Genomic DNA, 20,513 nt, shown 5'->3' with positions numbered 1-20,513 from the left:
ACAGACAGAAATGTTTGTGTACCAGCAAAAACAAAGGGAGGGCGATGGTCATGTAATATTTCCTTATCAGCTCTACCCTCGTTTACGCTCATCAAAGTCAGCTCTTATCAGATGTTATCTCCCCTTATCTTGTCACTGTCATGGGGTGGACTTTTTTTTTTCTTGCTTCAAGGGAACAATATTATTACATCTTCTTCTTCCTCCTCCTCCTCCTCCTCCTCCTCCTCTTCTCCTCCTCCTCCTCCTCCTCCTCTTCTCCTCCTCCTCCTCCTCCTCCTCCTCCTCCTCTTCCTTCCCTCCTCCTCCTCCTCCTCCTCCTCCTCCTCCTCCTCTTCCTCTTCCTCCCCTCCTCCTCCTCCATTGCTTTTGGTCTCAAACTCCTCCAAATCATGAAATTGATCTTCACTGACACTTCCATCTGTGTTAGAACATCACTTGGGAAGAGAAGAGTCCCAGATTTGCTGGGGAATCACATATTTCTTACCGCTAGACATGCTGAAAAAGGACAACTGAAATGGCATTCCCACAATGCACCACTGGCTCCCTGATTTTTTTTATATGGTGCACACTGACCATGGAGACCCATTCTCTCACATGTGGGCCTACCAGCTTTCTCCTGCTTGATTTGAAGCTGCTAGAATTTATGCGTATAAATACGTCAGAAACATTGGCTCGTAAGACGTATTTATACGTCGGAAACAGTCAAAGGGTTAAATACACTACCTAACAGAATACTCCATTCTACTGAATGAACAGCAATGCATGCAACCATATGACCTGTCTTTGTAATACTCATTTGTGCTTTATAGTTATCTGTTTACAATAATGTCTTATCACTGATTTCATCAATGCTTAGTTAATCTTAAGTTAATTTTAAGCCAGCCCGTAATGCTATGCATATAAGTGGCTTTGGCATGCTGCTCTTACCTGTATTTTTTTTGTACCTCTGTATGTATGCTAAAATTTCTAAATAAATAAATAAATTTCTAAATAAATAAATGGTGCCATTGTACCATATGGTACAATTGCACCCTATGGCACCATTGTACCATATGGTACCATTGTATTCAACATAATAACCACACTAATATTTTCATCATTTTGTTTACAATAAACTTGTAAACAAGTTTTGTAAGCAATATAATGATAAACAAATTAGTGCAGTTATTGCGTGGAATACAATGAGTGTACACTTATGCAATATACATTATACTGGTCTCACAGGCCACAAATGTTATTAGAAAAAAGAAAAAAAATAGAAAAGAAAAGAAAAAAGTATAAAAAAAGTAAAATAAAAAAATGGGATTTTGCAGAAGTCACTGATGTTGCCGCCACCCGGACATTTTGGGTCAACTTCCCGCTGCTGTATCTCGGTAAGTACTGATCAGAATTTTTTTTTTTTGTCTTATTACCTTCACAAAAATATACTCTTTAATTCTGTAAGAAAAAATAATTTTTTTTTTTTCAAAATTTCTTGGACACTGGAGCACCACCTCAGATTTTGGCCTTGGACCCTGAAGGGGTTAAGGAGATTTGTGCCAAGTGGAATGATGTCCAAATGTTTGTGCAGAAGTACCACCCTGAGCAAGCTGAAACAAGCCATCTTTGCAACAAGTTCAGTGACAGAACCATGTCCCATTTTAGGGAAATGTTAAAGAGGCACCAGAAACAGAGGACTGTGGACAGTTATTTTGTGAGACAGGGGTCCAGTGACTCTCAAGCTGGTCCTAGTGGCATTAAAAGACAGAGAAGGGAAGTAACCCCAGAGAGGGCTTTACCTGAAGTACTCATGGAAGGGGATTCTCCTTCCAAATACTAACCCCAACTCCCTCTCTCTACTATACATAATTAAAAACTATAGTATTTGTTGTATGTAAAACTGTAATTAATCTCTATAAAATGTATTTTTTGTGTGAATATTTTTGGGTTTCTGGAACGGATTAATTGTGTTTCCATTATTTCTTATGGGAAATATTGCTTCGAATTTCAGACTTTTTGAATTTAGAACTAGCTCCTGGAACGGATTAAGTTCAATTTTTGAGTTTCCACTGTATATACAGTGGACCCCCGGTTAATGATATTTTTTCAATTCAATTCAATTCAATTCAAACTTTATTCTCTATAAGTATTACAATGCTGAGTTTACAGAATTTGGTTATTGTGTGGTTTACATGTAGTAAAATAATAATTACAGAGTGTACCACTAGAACGCCTAGCATGGCTAGGCATTTCGGGCAGACTTATATTAAATCTTAGGTTTAAAATGTTACAAAATTATGAGATAAGTTGGTATTATGGCTAAGTGACTAAATACTAGTTGTGAGTTTAGCAATGTGAATGCTTTTGTTTTGCCACTATACATAGTTTCAGTATTGGAGTATCACAGGCCAACTTATGACTAGTTAAGATTCATTATTTTGAGATTGAGATTGATATTTCTGTTTATGGTCAAATGGGTGAGTGTAAGTGTGAACCACCAGGTGGTATTCGTATTATTAGTTGACAGGGTGTATCAGGGAGATAAGATGTTTTCTGATGGTAGTTTTGAAGGTGATGAATGTGTCTGCAGTTTTGGAATTTTCAGGTAGGGTGTTTCAGATTTTAGGGCCTTTAACATACATTGAATTTTTGAAAAGGTTTAGTCGGACACGGGGAATGTCATAAAGATGTTTGTGTCTGGTGTTGTGCTTGTGGATCCTGTCACAACTATCAAGAAAGCGTTTTAGGTCAAGGTTAATATTGGAATTTAAGGTCCTGTAGATGTAGATTGCACAGTAGTAAGTGTGGATGTACTGAACAGGGAGTAAGTTTAGATCTATGAAGAGTGGGGGGGTGTGTTGCCAGGGATAGGATTTAGTGATTATTCTTACTGCGGCTTTTTGTTGGGTTATTATTGGCTTTAGGTGTGTTGCTGCAGTTGAACCCCAAGCACAGATAGCATAGGTGAGGTATGGATATATAAGTGAATGGTATAGTGTGAGAAGGGCAGTTTGCGGTACGTAGTATTGTATTTTGAAGAGGATCCTAACCGTTTTGGATACTTTTTTGGTTATGTGTTGGATATGGGTGCTGAAGTTCAGGTTGTTGTCGAGGTATAGGCCTAGGAATTTGCCCTCATTATGCCTGGTAATTAGAGTGTTGTCGATCTTAATGTTAATTTGCGCATCTCCTGCTCTGCTACCAAACATAATGTAGTAGGTTTTGTCAACGTTAAGCGTAAGTTTATTGGCTGTCATCCAAGTCGATATTTTGATCAGCTCCTCATTAACAATGGTGTTGAGGGTTGCAAGATTAGGGTGAGAGATGACATAAGTCGTGTCGTCAGCAAAGAGAATGGGGTTCAGGTGTCGAGATACGTTTGGAAGATCATTGATGTATATGAGGAAGAGCAGGGGACCAAGGACACTTCCCTGTGGAACTCCAGTATCAAGTGGCTGTGTTGTTGATGCTGTGTCTTTAATGGTGACATACTGATACCTATTAGTAAGGTAAGATTTGAAATATGCAAGCGCATGGCCTCTTATACCATAATGGTCAAGTTTGTGGAGTAGGATGCCGTGGTCTGTGTCAAAAGTTTTTCTTAGGTCAATAAAAATTCCTAGTGGATATTCCTTATTTTCCAATGCTGTGTAAAGCAGATCTAGCATTTTTATAATTGCATCGTTAGTGCTTTTATTTTTCCTGAATCCAAATTGGCAGGGGTTGAGTATGTTTTGTGACGTTATAAATGAATATAGTCTCCTGTGCACGAGTTTCTCAAAGATTTTGGATAGCAATGGTAAGTTTGATATTGGCCTATAGTTGTTTAAATCTGTAGGGTCACCACCTTTATGTATTGGTGTAACCCTTGCCATCTTGAGTAGTTTCGGGAAGGTGCTAGCTTCTAGTGACTTGTTGAAAAGCAATGAGATAGTATGCGAGAGGACATGGGCCACTCTCTTGTACAATAATGGTGGGACATGAGACAGATTCCCTGAGTTATTTTTAAGTGACTTTATAATCTCGGTGACTTCCGTGGGCTCAGTTGGAGCAAGATAGAAGGAATTTGGGAAATTCCCATCTAGGTAGTCCCCGGCATGGGCATTGGTACGTGGGATTTTATTGGCGAGATTAGAACCTATGGTTGAGAAGAAGTCGTTTATCTTGTTAGCTGTGTTGGTGGGTTGCAGTGGTGTTTCATTAGGTTTAGTTAGGACAATATTCTTGTTTTTTTTTCAGTTTGTGGGTCCCTAGAATCTGAGAGAGTGTTTTCCAGGTCTTTTTTATATCTCCACTTGTGTCAGTGAATCTACTGGAGTAGTATAGTTGTTTGGCTTTCTTTATTACTTTGGTGAGGACTGATCAATAGTGTTTAAGAATATCTTTGTGTATTAAGCCCTGTCTATATTGCTTTTCATATTGGTGTTTCTTATCAATGGATTTCAGAATGGTGCTGGTTAGCCATGGGCAACCAAGCCGTTTGTTTGTGATCTGTTTCGTTTTTATAGGACAATGTTTGTTGTATAGTCTAAGTAGTTTGTTAAGAAAAATGTCTGTCCAGTCATCAATACCATTGGCCTTGGAGAATTCTGTAGGCCAGTCAACAGTCTCTGGGTCAGCTGTGAACTTCCTTATTGAGGCCTCATCATGGAGTCTAAATGAGACTTTGTTGTATTCAAGTGGTGGTTTACTAATGTTTGCCAAGAGGAAGGTAGGGTAGTGGTCTGTAATGCTATCTGTGATTATCCCTGATTTAAGGGGGGCTAGTATATTGGTCCATATGTGGTCTATTATGGTTGCACGTGTTTCAGTGAGCCTGGTTGGTTTAGTTATTGTTGGTATGAGAAGTGTGTTGTTCATATTGTTGATGAGATCAGTTACAGGCTGATCATCTAGTAGGCCAAGGTTGATGTTGAAGTCTCCAGCTAAGAGAAGGTGGTGCTTATTCATTTGTCTGTTTGTTATTAGTGCCTTTTATTTCTCACTGAAGTTTGGGATGTTAGTGTGGGGTATCCGGTAAATGGCACCGATTCCAGAAGTATGTTCAGGTGCCAGTACTGACCGAATTTGTTCCCAAAAGGAATATTGTGAAGTAGGTTAGTCCATTTCAGACCCCCAAACATACACATACAAACGCACTTACATGAATACACTTACATAACTGGTCGCATTGGGAGGTGATTGTTAAGCGGGGGTCCACTGTATATGTACATCAAACACGATAGCTTGTAAGACGTATATATACGGCCGTGACAGTCAAAGGGTTAATGATAATTCAAGGTGTAATAATGTTGGTAGAATTACCGACAATATGTAAAGTAAAAGGACACAAGTGCAACTAATGTGACATTTTATTGTGGCAATGTTTTGCTCTCCAGGAGCTTTTGTCAAGCCGATACAAGCAGTATAATGACACAGAGGGTATATAAAGGCTCAGAGTGAGGTGCAATACTAGTGAGGTACCATTTCGATGTTCACTAGTGGTAGTAGTAGTAGTAGTAGTGACAATATGGTAGAGCAATTAATTCGTACATGAGTAAAAGGATATAAAAGCTATTACTTGGGTAACATAAAAATAGGTTGGACAAATATAGACTGGATAGAGAAGGCTTTTTTCAGTGTTCACTCTCTGTAATGTGCTTTGTGTAGTATAACAGGAGAGACTATATGATGGCAGGGTTTACTGTTTTCAGGAGGATTCTCATTAAGACTTCAGAGATGGTGAAGCTGCAGCTTCACCATCTCTGAATGATCCGATATATCAGTTGCCCCTCTATAAACATGTACATCCTGGAGCCTACCTATTAACCTTTTATCCACCAATACATAATCTAACAAACTACTTTCATTATGTGCTACATCATACCTTGTACATTTATTTATCCTCTTTTTCATAAAATATGTATTACTTATTACCAAATCTCTTTCTACACATAGCTCAATTAAAGGCTCCCCATTTACATTTACCCCTGGCACCCCAAATTTACCTACTACTCCCTCCACAACATTTTTACCCACTTTAGCATTGAAATCCCCAACCACAAGTACTCTCACACTTGGTTCAAAACTCCCAATGCATTCACTCAACATTTCCCAAAATCTCTCTCTCTCCTCTACACTTCTCTCTTCTCCAGGTGCATATACACTTACTATAACCCACTTTTCACATCCAACCTTTATTTTACTCCACATAATCCTTGAATTAATACATTTATAGTCCCTCTTTTCCTGCCATATCTTATCCTTCAACATTATTGCTACTCCTTCTTTAGCTCTAACTCTATTTGAAACCCCAGACCTAATCCCATTTATTCCTCTCCACTGAAACTCTCCCACCCCCTTCAGCTTTGTTTCGCTTAAAGCCAGGACATCCAGTTTCTTCTCATTCATATCATCCACAATCATCTCTTTCTTATCATTTGCACAACATCCATGCACATTCAGACTTCCCACTTTGACAATTTTCTTCTTATTCTTTTTAGTAATCTTTACAGGAAAAGGGGTTATTAGCCCATTGTTCCTGGCATTTTAGTTGACTTTTACAACACGCATGGCTTACGGAGGAAAGATTCTTATTCCACTTCCCCATGGACAAAAAAGGAAAAGTAATAAGACCAAGAACTATTAAGATAAAATCAAAGAAAACTCAGATGAGTGTGTATAAATAATGTGTACATGTATGTGTAGTGTGACCTAAGTGTAAGGGCAATGTGTGGTGTAAATATTATGTAGAAAATTCGGAGTGTGGAAATTAAGAGGTGTGGAGTTAATAAAAGTATTAGTCAGAGGGCTGAAGAGGGTTTGTTGAGGTGGTTTGGTCATTTAGAGAGAATGGATCAAAGTAGAATGACATGGAGAGCGTATAAATCTGTAGGGGAAGGAAGGCGGGGTAGGGGTCATCCTCAAAAAGGTTGGAGGGAGGGGGTAAAGGAGGTGTTGTGGGTGAGGGATCTGGATTTCCAGCAAGCGTGCATGAGCGTGTTAGATAGGAGTGAATGGAGACGAATGGTATTTGGGACCTGATGAGCTGTTGGAGTGTAAGCAGGGTAATATTTAGTGAAGGGATTCAGGGAAACCGGTTATTTTATACAATCGGACTTGAGCCCTGGAAATGGGAAGTACAATGCCTGCACTCTAAAGGAGGGGTTTGGGATATTGGCAGTTTGGAGGGATATATTGTGTATTTTTATATGTATATACTTCTAAACTGTTGTATTCTGGGCACCTCTGCAAAAACAGTGATTATGTGTGAGTGAGGTGAAAGTGTTGAATGTTGATGAAGGTATTTGGGGGGGGGGATTTTCTTTCTTTTTGGGTCACCCTGCCTTGGTGGGAAACGGCCGACTTTTTTAAAAAAAAAAAAAAAAAAAAAAGACCAATTTATCACAGGGGTATTCTGTTCTTGGACTATTTTCCAGCACTCTTTCAACAACTCTTCAATGGCTGGCAACAATGTTGGTCTGAGTTGGCTCATAAACTGTTTTCTATCAAATCATGACTGGGGTTCTGAACATCATCATCATCATCCCACCAGTGTCAGGTTTGAGAAACTGCACTCTCACACTAATCAGACACATGTGACTCATACACTGATATCACAAGGAAAACAAATGGCACTGCTCATCAAGGACTGTTAAATTGTTCTGTCATTTCACTTTATCTTAATAGACTGTCTTGTACTTCAGCAGGACATAGGATGCATTTCCTATAACTTTACCGTCCCAACACACACTGACTTCCCTGATGAAAATTCCACTTTTAATGTAGACTTTCTTTTACCTTTTAACAGAGATTGACCTATTGCACCAACCATGAATTAAATTTTACCCTTGCACTGACCTCCTATGCTAACCCCATTCCTCATAGACTCCTACCCTTCTCATGCTCTTAATCTTTGCACATTCCTACCCACAGCATTGTATGACCCATGTGTGTTTAGTGCTTAAAGTAATATCATAATTCTTCTTCATCTTAACCCTTTGACTGTTTCGGTCGTATTTATATGTCTTACAAGCCAATGTGTTTGACGTATATATACACAAAAATTCTAGCAGCTTCAAATCAAGCAGGAGAAAGCTGGTAGGCCCACATGTGAGAGAATGGGTCTGTCTGGTCAGTGCATGCAGCATAAAAAAATCCTGCAGCATGCAGTGCATGAGAAAAAAAAAACTCCGACCGTGTTTTTTTTATTAAAATGCCAACTTTGAGGTGTATATTTGTATAGTATTTATGGTTGTATTCTCGTTTTCTTGGTCTCATTTGATAGAATGGAAGACATATTATAGAAATAGAGATGACTGTGATTGGTTTCACTAAGAAAAGGACTTTGAAATAGAGCTCAAAATAGCAGAAAAGTTTGATTTTTGCCAATGTTCAAGAGTAAACAAATGACGTCATTGTCCAATAAATGTCCAACCAGCCATTCTAATACGCAGTCACAAATGGGTTGACACTATTTATACAATTATTACAATAATGCAGTAGTCTGCATAACAGTAAATCTATTGTGTGAATAGAAATTCAAAATAGAAAGCAAGAGTAATATAAGAGGAGCCTGGAAACATGACTGATGAACAGAGAAAATGTTATTTTAGTGCCAGGAATGTCTGCATTGTTCATTCTAGACCCTATTTTGAAATTGGCATATTTTTTAATTTGTGTGAAATTGACCAAATTACCAATTTCTGATCACTTTAGTAGGTAGCTAAAATTGGTAAATTGGCTGTTTCTTGTACTCAGTCGATAGAACAAATAGAGTTCTAAAGAAATAGCTATGAGTTTGGTCAAATGGAAGAATGGAATTGGCCGAAAATAGGGCTCAAAGTGGGTGAAATCGCTGATGCGTAAATTGTCGAGATTGCTAACTTCGCGAGAGCATAATTCTGTAAGTTTTCCATCAAATTTCATACTTTTGGTGTCATTACCATTGGGAAAAGATTCTCTATCATTTCATAAGAATTTGCTTTTTTTTTCAAATATTTTGTAACACAGAGAGACACCCTAGGATTGGGGGTTGCAAGTTAACCCTTTGACTGTCGCGGCCGTATATATACGTCTTACGAGGTACCATGTTTGACGTATATATACTCATAAATTCTAGCAACTTCAAATCAAGCAGGAGAAAGCTGGTAGGCCCACATGTGAGAGAATGGGTCTGTGTGGTCAGTGTGCACCATATAAAAAAAATCCTGGAGCATGCAGTGCATAATGAGAAAAAAAACTGACCGTTTTTTTTAATTAAAATGCCGACTTTGTGGTCTATTTTCGTATAGTATTTATGATTGTATTCTCGTTTACTTGGTCTCATTTGATAGAATGGAAAACATATTATAGAAATAGAGGTGATTTTGATTGATTTTACTATAAAAAGAACCTAGAAATGGAGCTCAAAGTAGGGGAAATGTTTGATTTTTGCCAATATTCAAAAGTAAACAAATGATGCCATTGTCCAATAAATGTCCAGCTAGCCATTCTAATATGCAGTCATAAATGGGTTGATGTTATTTATACAATTATTACAGTATTGCAGTAGTCTGCATAATAGTAAGTCTTCTATTTTTTGTTTGAATAAAAATTCAAAATAGAAAGCAAGAGTAATATCAGAGGGACCTGGAGACATGACTGATGAACAAAGAAAATGTTATTTTAGAGCCAGGAATGTCTGCATTGTTCATTCTGGACCTTATTTTGAAATTGTCATATTTTTTACTTTTCGTGAAATTGGCCAAATTGCAAATTTCTGACCACATTATTAGGTAGTTGAAATCGGTAAATGGGCAATTTCTTGTACTCAATCGATAGAAAAAATGGAGTTCTAAAGAAATAGCTCTAAGTTTGGGCGACTGGAACAACAGAATTAGCCGAAAATAGGGCTCAAAGTGGGCGAAATCGCCGATTTGTAAACAGCGCCGAGGTCGCTAACTTCGCGAGAGCATAATTCCGTCAGTTTTCCATCAAATTTCGTTTTTTTGGTGTCATTACAATCGGGAAAAGATTCTCTCTCATTTCATAAGAAAAAATAATTTTTTTTTTTTTAAATTTTGTGACACCAGGAGACACCTCAGGATTGGGGCTTGCGACAGTCAAAGGGTTAAAGAAACTCAAGTAAATAATTACAACTTACCAGACCACTTCACTATTAAGCTGCAAGTCTGCTCTTGTTTCAGCAAAAATGGCAGCCAAGATGGATAGAAATCCATGCTTGGGGTTCATGTTATCTTTACCTGGGCAGTATACATAGTTGCCCCAGCAGCTGGCAGACAGCTGGTGAAGGGAATCACAAGCATTATCAATTCTGTACCATCTGAAAAAATAAGAAAAATGTTGAACATATCTACTACACAGTAGGGCCTCACTTATATGGTGGGTTAAGTTTCAGGATACTGCCATACAGCAGAATGCCCTTTTTTCCACTTATAAATACATATGCCAGATAACAAGTTGACACTAACATATATTAAGTTAGCAATAGAACAAGGCATTAAACAACAAAAAATGGTGAAATACACATACAGTACACTCATTACTTACCTTGCAATATGTATAGTATTAACCCTTTGACTGTTTCAGTCGTATATATACGTTTTACGAGCCGCTGTGTTTGACGTATTAATATGCTTAAATTCTAGTGGCTTCAAATCAAGTAGGACAAAGCTGGTAGGCCCACATGTGAGAGAATGGGTCTCCATGGTCAGTGTGCACCATATAAAAAAATCGAGGAACCAGTGGTGCATTGTGGGAATGCCATTTCAGTAGTCCTTGGTCAGCATGCCTAGCGGTAAGAAATATGTGACTCCCCGGCAAATCTGGGACTCTACTCTTCCCAAATGATGCTCTAACACAGATGGAAGTGTCAGTGAAGATCAGTTTCATGGTTTTGAGGAGTTTGTGACCAAAAGCAATGCCCAGGATACCAGAAGAATGAAGGAGAATGAGAGAGAGAATGAGGGAGAAAATGAGAGAGAGAATAAGAGAGAGAATAAGAGAGAATGAGAGAGAGAATGAGGGAGGGAATGAGAGAGAATGAGAAAAAGAATGAGAGAATGAGAGAAAAAATGAGAGAATGAAAGAGAATGAGGGAGATAATGATAGAGAGAATGAATTAGAGAATGAGGGAGAGAATGAGAGAGAAAATGAAGGAGAGAATGAGGGAGAGAATGAGAGAAAATAAATTAGAGAATGAGAGAATGAGGGAGAGAATGAGAGAGAAAATGAATTAGAGAATGAGGGAGAGAATGAGAGAGAAAATGAAAGAGAGAATGAGGGAGAGAATGAGAGAGAAAATGGAGAGAATAAGGGAGAGAATGAGGGAGAGAATGAGGGAGAGAATGAGAGAGAGAATGAGAGAGATAATGGGAGAATGAGAGAGATAATGGGAGAATGAGAGAGAGAATGAGAGAAAGAGAGAGAGAATGAGAGAAAGAATAAGGGAGAGAATGAGGGAGAAAGATAATTAGGTAGTAGGATGGAGGGGAAGCAAGCATCCGACCCCATTGTTTTGACAGGTGTTAGGGGGAGTGAGTAATGAGACAATATGTCATTCTGATAGCTGCCAACACATTTAGAAGTTCACACACTCACAAACAACACAAGCTTGCTGAAGATAATAGCAGTTATATGGAAGTGTCCAGTGACTATATATGTGTATATATATTATAGAAACCAGAAGGAAGGAAGGAAGGCAGGCAGGAAGGAAGGAAAAAAGTAAGGAAGGAAAGAAGAAGTAAGGAAGAAAGGAAGGTACTCAGGTAGGAAAGGAAGGAAGGAATGTAGGAAGGAAGGAATGTAGGAAGGAAGGAATGTAGGAAGGAAGGAAGGTAGGTAGGAAAGAAGGAAGGTAGGAAGGAATGTAGGAAGGAAGGAAGGTAGGAAGAAAGGAATGATGACACATGACCATTTATCTAGGATAACTACCTAACACCTAGGTAGTAGGTTGGTAGACAGCAACTGCCCAGGGAGGTACTACCGTCCTGCCAAGTGAGTGTGAAGCAGAAGCCTGTAGTTGTTTTACATGATGGTAGGATTGCTGGTGTCCAATTTTCTGTCTTGTAAACATGCAAGATTTCAGGTACATCTTGCTACTACTTCTTACACTTAGGTCACACTACACATACATGTACAAGCATATGTATATGTACACACCCCTCTGAGTTTTCTTCTATTTTCTTACTAGTTCTTGTTCTTGTTTATTTCCTGTTCTCTCCATGGGGAAGTGGAACAGAATTCTTCCTCTGTAAGCCATGAGTGCTGTAGGAGGCGACTAAAATGCCGGGAGCAAGGGGCTGGTAACCCCTTCTCCTGTATATATTACTAAATGTAAAAGGAGAAGCTTTCTTTTTTCCTTTTGGGCCACCCCGCCTCGGTGGGATATGGCCGGTGTGTTGAAAGAAGAAAGAACTACCTAACACAACTGTCTGCTACTACTTTGAAGAAAACTGCTCAGACAAGGTGTTGTGTCTAAGCACATAAAAAAAAAGCCCACAAAAATGCAGAGACACTTGTTTTATGTGAGGAGTGTAAAACACCATTGTGTACGAAACCATGTTTCAAAGAGTTCCACAAGCTGCAGAACTTCTAGGAACATGTCCAATGACTGTACATTTGTATATATATATATATATATAGTATACAACAATAGTAATAAAAAATTTTTTGTATTGTTTCTTTGTATAAACAAGTTTTTTTAACAATGTATTGATGGTTGTGTTTGTGTACTTATTGTGTTGTATACAACGAGTGTATATATGTACATTGCATCTTACTTTGGACTCACAGGCCACATAAGTTACCTAAAAAAATAAAATAATGAAAAAACAAGAAACCTTGGAAGGCAAGTAAACCAAAGTTTACTGGGTGAGCTGCATTCGCCGCTGTTGCCATACACGGCTCATTTTCTGCCAACTTTACGCCTCTATATCTCAGTAAGTACTGATCACAATTTTTTTTTTTTTTTGGGGGGGGGGCTTAAAACAATCAGAAAATTAATCTTAACATTTTCATAAGAAAATTTTTTTTTTTTTTTAATTCTTTGACACCAGGAGACACTTCAGGATATGGGGTTGCGACAGTCAAAGGGTTAATATAGGGTGAGAGGTGAGTAGTATTTATTGTAGGAAGTCAGGTAGTAGGTACGGTAGCTTGCCTGGCTACCACACCTACACACAATATACGACATTTAACCCCTTCACTGCTGAAACCCCAAATCCTGAGGTGTCTTTTGTTTTTTAAAATTTTTATAAAAAAAAAAAAAAAAAAAAAAAAAATCTTGTGAAATGATAAAGAATCGTTTCCTGGTGGTAATGACACCAAATGAACGAAATTTGATGGAAAACTTATGGAATTACGCTTTGGCAAAGTTAGCAACCTCAGCAATATTTACGAATCAGTGATTTTGCCCATTTTGAGCCCTGTTTTCGGCTAATTCCATTGTTCCAGTGACCAAACTCATAGCTATTTCTTTAGAACTCCATTTGTTCTATCGATTGAGTACAAGAAACTGCCCACTTACTGATTTCAACTACCCAATAATGTGGTCAGAAATTTGCAATACGGCCAGTTTCACGCTAATTAAAGAATATGCCAATTTCAAAATAGGGTCCAGAATGAACAATGCAGACATTCCTGGCTCTAAAATAACATTTTCTTTGTTCATCAGTCATGTCTCCAGGCCCCTCTGATATTACTCTTGCTTTCTATTTTGAATTTTTATTCAAACAAAAAATAGAAAATTTACTGTTATGAAGACTACTACAATATTGTAATAATTGTATAAATAATGTCAACCCATTCATGACTGCATATTAGAATGGCTAGTTGGACATTTATTGGACAATGACATCATTTGTTTACTTTTGAACATCGGCAAATATCAAACATTTCCCCTACTTTGAGCTCCATTTCAAGGTTCTTTTCATAGTAAAACCAATCAAAATCACCTCTATTTCTATAACATGTTTTCCATTCTATGAAATGAAACCAAGAAAACGAGAATACAACTATAAGTACTATATAAAAATACACCAGAAAGTCAATGTTTTAATCCAAAAAAACGGTAGGAGATTTTCTTTTCTCATTATGCACTGTGTGCTGCAGGATTTTTTTATATGGTGCACACTGACCACACAGACCCATTCTCTTACATGTGGGCCTACCAGCTTTCTCCTGCTTGATTTGAAGCTGCTAGAATTTTTTAGTATATATATGTCAAACACAGTGGCTCGTAAGACATATATATACGACCAAAAGAGTCATAGGGTTAAAGTGCCCCAGAGTGATAAAATGCACATACAGTACACTCACTACTTACCTAAAAATATGTATAGTCTTAATGTAGGGTGAGAGGTCACTACGTATTGTTATGGACACACGACCATAACACAAGACACAGATCTCTTTTTCATGTACCCCAAGTCTATATCACACTGTGTAAAAACTCTATGCACATAAAGGGTCCCAGAATCTGGAATTCATTACCAGAACATACAGTAACCAGGCCTGAAAATCAATTTAAGACTCTTTTAAAAAAACCACTTACTCGCCCAGGACTAAATAATCAACACTCAATATTTAACATTACCAATAATTCTCCAAATTACTTAAATCTTAAAACTTCAAGACAACATACAGTAAAATGATCTTGTTTGTTATACACTGTAATGCGAGAAATTTGTACAACTATAATGATTCAATATCAAAATGTTCAAATTTCATTGTTTCAAATACTACTCAACTGTACTTCGCATTGTAAATTGTTTATGGTAATTTTACCACTGAACCTTCCATTGCTTGTTAATTTTAAGTTAATTTTAAGCCTGCCCATAATGCTCTGCATACAAGGGGCTTTTGGCATGTACACCTAACTACTAAAATTCCTTGTACAACTATGTATCATGTCCAAATAAACTATATGAATATATGAATATGAATAAAGCGAGGGTTCCCTGAGTGTACATTCATCAAGTGTCATTGGGCTGTCAGCAGTTTACTGGCACCTGTCATAACACCATTCTTCAAGAAGTTTGATATATACTCCAGGCACACCCAAGCAGACAGAAAGACAGATAAGCAGACCATACCACGGGCGGGGATAGAACCCACAATCAGAGTCTCAAAACTCCAGACCGTCACGTTAGCCACTGGACTAGCTAGCCACAATAAGATTCGTCCAACTAGGTGTATTTCTACACCATAGGAAGGTTAGCATAGGCACAACTGTGACTGGCAAAGTAGCTTTGTTCATTGTGCCTGGCAGCAAGGAAGCTCTCACTCCCCACTCACTCTCCGGGCGAATTCTGACTCTCCTCTTCACAACTTACAGTTCTAAGACTGATGGAAGTGGAGATGAAGACGAATTCTATGGTTTTGAACCATATGGTACCATTGTGCCATATGGTACAATGGTACCATATGGTACAATGGTGCCATGTCATACAATGGTATCATATGGTACAATGGTATCATATGGCTGAGTGGTACCATATGGTACAATGTACCATATAGTACATTGTACCATATGGTACAGGGTACAGGGACCCTAATGGAAATAAGTCTGTCTGACTTTTTTGGGTTATCCTAGGTTCTCCAAACATATGCTGCTAAGTATGATATTTGTGAGGGAAAAGTTCAACAGATAGGAGTAGCAAGCAAGTATATGGTGATGATAGTTTGATTGCCGACTGCTTGTTAAGGTAGGGTCAGTCTAGCTCCCACTATCCCCTTCCCCCCGTTTTCTCCCCAACCCGAAAGGTGACGTGTGGGGCTCCAGCCAAACAGTAATCACTTGACTCACAGCTCCCAGCACAACTCTTGGAATGACAGATTGGGTCACCTGCCAACCAATGAGAAGTGTTGAAGGAGAAGGACTTTTGCAAAAGTCCAGAAACGTCACTTTTTGGATCTACCTACCTGATTAACTGTAGGCGACAGCAGACGACAACCCCCCATCATTGTAGTGGTAAAGAACCTGTTTTCCTGTCATCTGGACTGACTATTCAAGGTTATAGACTCTGTGAAGAACTAGTCGTTGGGTTGTCACCAACACCTGTGACCCCCCCCCCCATCATCAGTAATGACTACAATTTCTACAAGACAGTGTCAACCTCCACCAGACACCTCATTATAACTGTATATATTAGTGCTGAATTCAAATGCCATTTTTTCATTTCATTTTTCATTTTTGTTGCAAGTAGGATACACCTTCATGTTTCACTGTTTTATCTTTGCATTAATAAATAATAAAGTGTTTATCTTTGTGAATTATTATTTCTTTTTCTATTCATTAATTTTCCTAAGGAGGAGCCAGCCTTGGTAATACTGTCTGAAGTTGTTACAGGGCTGAGTAAGCCTTCACAAGTGGCGACCTTGCCAGGCTAAACTCGACTGAATCAAGGATTCAACTCCATCTCGAATCTACCATTGGAACTTCAACGCCGCATACCACAGATGGTTACCACCAGCCATGAGTAATCATTCTCTATGGTAGGACTACAGTACAGGCATTTAAAAGATTTGGTGATTGTTATAGTCTCAATTTATTGTAAGTCAAGTCAAGACAGGATATACTAGTTAATTCTGTCCCCTTTATGTTTGAGCTTGAAACGATTTGGAGGAATAGACTCTAGGGACCCGAGATTTTCCAGTGACAAACTGTTTCATTGAGCTCTTTATTATATCAAGGGAACTGTTGTAGGACACTCTTGATTTGTTGGTGAGAAGATTGGGTGGTCAAGGGACCCTATTCTACTTACTCTTTGCTCGGAGCCGGCATAGAACCCTCCGTTTTCATTCACACATACTGTTTAATCGAAGCAGGGATCGAACCCTCTGATTTACTTACAGTCTGAGTGGAGCAGGAATTGAACCCTCCGTTTTCTTTAATACAGTGGACCCCCGCTTAACGATCACCTCCAAATGCGACCAATTATGTAAGTGTATTTATGTAAGTGCGTTTGTACGTGTATGTTTGGGGGTCTGAAATGGACTAATCTACTTCACAATATTCCTTATGGGAAAAAATTCGGTCAGTACTGGCACCTGAACATACTACTGGAATGAAAAAAGTTCGTTAACCGGGGGTCCACTGTATATCCATTTCATTTTCCCCTGGTAGTTTAAGTTATTCTTGCAAGTATGGAGGAATACCAGTTTTGGATGAGCGCTGGGAGTAAGTTAGGAATAACGGGGAAAAATTTAGAAGCTGTCTGCTGTCGCCTACAGTTAATCAGGTAGTGCTAAGTTCCAAGAAAGAATGGAGAAGGAAAGAATTGAGAGAGAAGACAGAAAGAGAGGAGAAAAAGGAGAAAGAATAGAGAGAGAGGATAAAAAGGAGAGAGATCGAATTGAAAGAGAAAACCAAGATAGACAGTTAGAAAGAAAGAGGACAAAAAGGAGCGTGATAGACTTGATCGTGAGGCGAGAGCTAGAGTACATGAGGAACATGCTAAAATATGTGAGGAACAAGTTAAATTAAGAGAACTTGAGGAAAGAGCAAAGGATAGAGAAGTTGAGGAAAGAGCTAGAGAACATGAGGAAAGAGATAGAGAACGTAGGAAAGAGGTAGAGAACACGAGTTAAGAGAGAGAGAAAAAGATCGCGAGCTCGAAAAATTTTGCCTTGAATTAGAGAATAAAAATTTAACTTTTAAAAAACAATTAGAGGAAAAATAATTGAACATCATGCAGCTAGTGCACATATTCCAACACCTAATTTACCTCCCTTCACAGAGGGTGAAGACATTACTTCATACATTATCAGGTTTGAAAATACCGCTACCCTCTGTGAATGGCCTGCTGACACCTGGGCTACCAGGTTAGGAATGTTATTTTCTGGTACAGCTTTGAATATCTTTGCAACTTTGTCGCAGGATATCACATGTAATTATAACCTACTGAAGAAGGCAATCCTTAAAGCATATCAAAAAGCCACAAATTCTTACAGGAAAGATTTCAGGTATGCCACCTTACAGCATGGCCAAAACTTTCAGCAGTTACAGGTAACACTTTTTTGTTTGTTCGACTTCTGGATAGAGAGTTCAGGAATTGATCACAGTTATGAATCTCTTAGAGACTTCATGGTTGCTGACCAGTTCCTGACAGCTCTTCCTCACCAGATACGAACATTTATTAGAGAACGTAACATGACTGAAGCTGATGAAGTTGCTGAGGCCGCTGACTTGAATGCTGAGGCTCACAATTCCTATAAAGACCTAAAGGGATCGAACCTTAAGGACAATGGTTCACCTGAACCAAAGATTACAAAACCTACAGTAGAAAAAAAGTCACCAGCTATTATACCAACATGTCATCGGTGTGGTGGTATCGGACATAAACGTCCAGATTGTCCTTCCAAGAAAATAGAGAAAGTTGGTAGATGTTTTGTTGACGGTAATGACCAGGCACCCTTCTGTTCAGGAACAGTTAATGGTATAAAAGCAGGGCCGGATTACCGCATAGGCAAACTAGGCATTTGCCTAGGGCCCCGCGCATTTGGGGGGCCCCGCAGTCCAAGGGGTTCAGGGGCTCATCCAAGACTGCGCACATGGTGCAAGTGCAAAGGGGTCCCTACCTAAAAAGTTCAAGTGTTTGGAGAGTAAAATTGATTTTTAAAAATTAATCAAAACAAAAATAAATAATGAAATAAAATAAAATAAAAGTAAATAAACCTAACCATAGATGGCAACACTCAACACGCCTTTGTTTACATCAGAACAGCTGTGTTTTCCCACTAATGGGTGAGTATGGGAGATTACTCTCCAATTTTCTGTAGTTTATATGATTTGATAGTCTTATGCATGATGCAATGATAACAATAATGGTCAGTGATTTATAAAGGGAATATTAGTGCTGTAGTGGTTATGCTGAATATAATAGGTACATGATGTCACTACTTTAATAGCCTAATCTAGTAATACTATGCTGTCTTGAGTTTATTCTCTTTAAAATGCATGATTTAACAAGATAGTTATAATGGTTGTTGGTAAATGGTTTTGGCTGTCTTGATGTACTTTCCCTATTAAATTTAATCTAAATAGCCAGAATGTATTTAATTAAACCTTAAACAGGCTCACACTGACCCCCCCCCCCCCAAGCTGGAAGGGGTCACTTCGCTTACCTGTAACTCAAAGGGGCCCCGCCAATCTGAATAGCCTAGGGCCCGGAGACTTCTTAATCCGGCCCTGTATAAAAGTCTCAGACATATTACGTGACACTGGATGTACGTGCATCATAATTTCGGACAAACTGTTCCCTTACTTTAAAACCTCTCATGTGTCCTCTATTCTTTCAGATTACTTGGGTCGTGATAATACTTTCCCTACAATACGCTGTTACTTGAAAACTAAATGGTTCACCGATTGGACTAATGCGGTACTAGCCCCAATTACTTGTTCTATAATAGTGGGTAACATTAAAGGTGCCGTTCTTCCTTCAGAGGCAGATTTTTCGTCACCACCCGTGGATCTAAGTTTTCCAGCTCCTCTTCCTTGCAAGTTAAATAAGCCTCTTAACAATTCTGCACCAGAAGCTGCATTGTCTCGTACTGTTCATTTGGGGGTGGAAACAGATGATACTGCTCTTGATAGTGAGGTAGAAGGATCACCTGTCCACTCGTCAGGTGAAAGTAAGAGTATTGCCTCCGGCACTCTCAATGTCTTGACTAGGGCTCAGACCATAACCCTGGCTTCTCCTACCTCCTCTCCTCCCACCGTAAGTCCTTTTATTTTCCCAGATTTTATGTCCAAGGATGACTTTGTCAATATACAGCGCGATTGCCCTTCAATTCGGGATTGTCATAATCAAGCTTTTAACAACAAAGTTACCCACGGGAGAAATGTATCTCATAAGTTCGAATATATTAATGGTATCTTACATAAATCTGTATTTAAATCTCATTCTTCAGCGATAGATTATTCCCTCCTTGTTGTTCCTAAACCATGTCGAGAGACTGTTCTTCAATTGGCTCATGATTTGCCAGGGACCAAACACTTGGCTCATTGTAAGACGTGGCATAAACTCAAGCACACTTATTTTTGGCCAAGTATGTACTCTCAGGTTACAAAGAAGTATAGTTCTTGCAATAGGTGTCAGGTGCTTGTTGCACAAAATACACACACTCCTAGTTCCTGTATATTTATTAAATCTAAAACTTCCCTCCTGCAGAAACGAGATACTCCACCATAGAAAAGGAATGTTTGGCCCTTACGTGGGGTACTCCAAACTTAAATTTTATTTTAGACGGATCACAAACCTTTGATATACCTAGAAACTTTTAAGGGATCCAACAGTCGCCTCTTGAGGTGGACTCAAAGCTCTTAAGTTCCATACCGTGTATATCAACGGTTCATCCAATTATTTCTCTGACTGGTTAAGTCGTGACAGTCAGTAGAAGATTTGTTGCCTTACGCAACTTCCACATTTCAGAACTTTTTCCTCGCCTATTCTTCCTATACTCCTTGACTATAAGTCTTGGTATGGGGGAGTGTGAGGGAAAAGTTCAACAGACAGGAGTAGCAAGCGAGTATACGGTAATGATAGTTTGAC

General features: G+C 38.7%; 1 protein-coding gene across 4 annotated transcripts in view; it reads right to left on the bottom strand.

The window, feature by feature from the left end:
* Positions 1-20,513, bottom strand: part of LOC128689246 (peroxisomal N(1)-acetyl-spermine/spermidine oxidase-like) — a 504,316-nt gene that overhangs the window by 109,961 nt on the left and 373,842 nt on the right. For all 4 annotated transcript variants that reach the window (XM_070086437.1, XM_070086436.1, XM_070086438.1 and 1 more), the window contains exon 14: positions 10,103-10,282. In XM_070086437.1, the coding sequence (XP_069942538.1) occupies positions 10,103-10,282 (180 nt within the window). The remainder of the gene's footprint in view (positions 1-10,102; positions 10,283-20,513) is intronic.

This window comes from Cherax quadricarinatus, chromosome 18, assembly GCF_038502225.1.
Source record: "Cherax quadricarinatus isolate ZL_2023a chromosome 18, ASM3850222v1, whole genome shotgun sequence".
NCBI lineage: Eukaryota > Metazoa > Arthropoda > Malacostraca > Decapoda > Parastacidae > Cherax > Cherax quadricarinatus.
The sequence above is the reverse complement of the archived record's forward strand: the minus strand, read 5'-3'. Positions and strand labels throughout refer to the sequence as shown.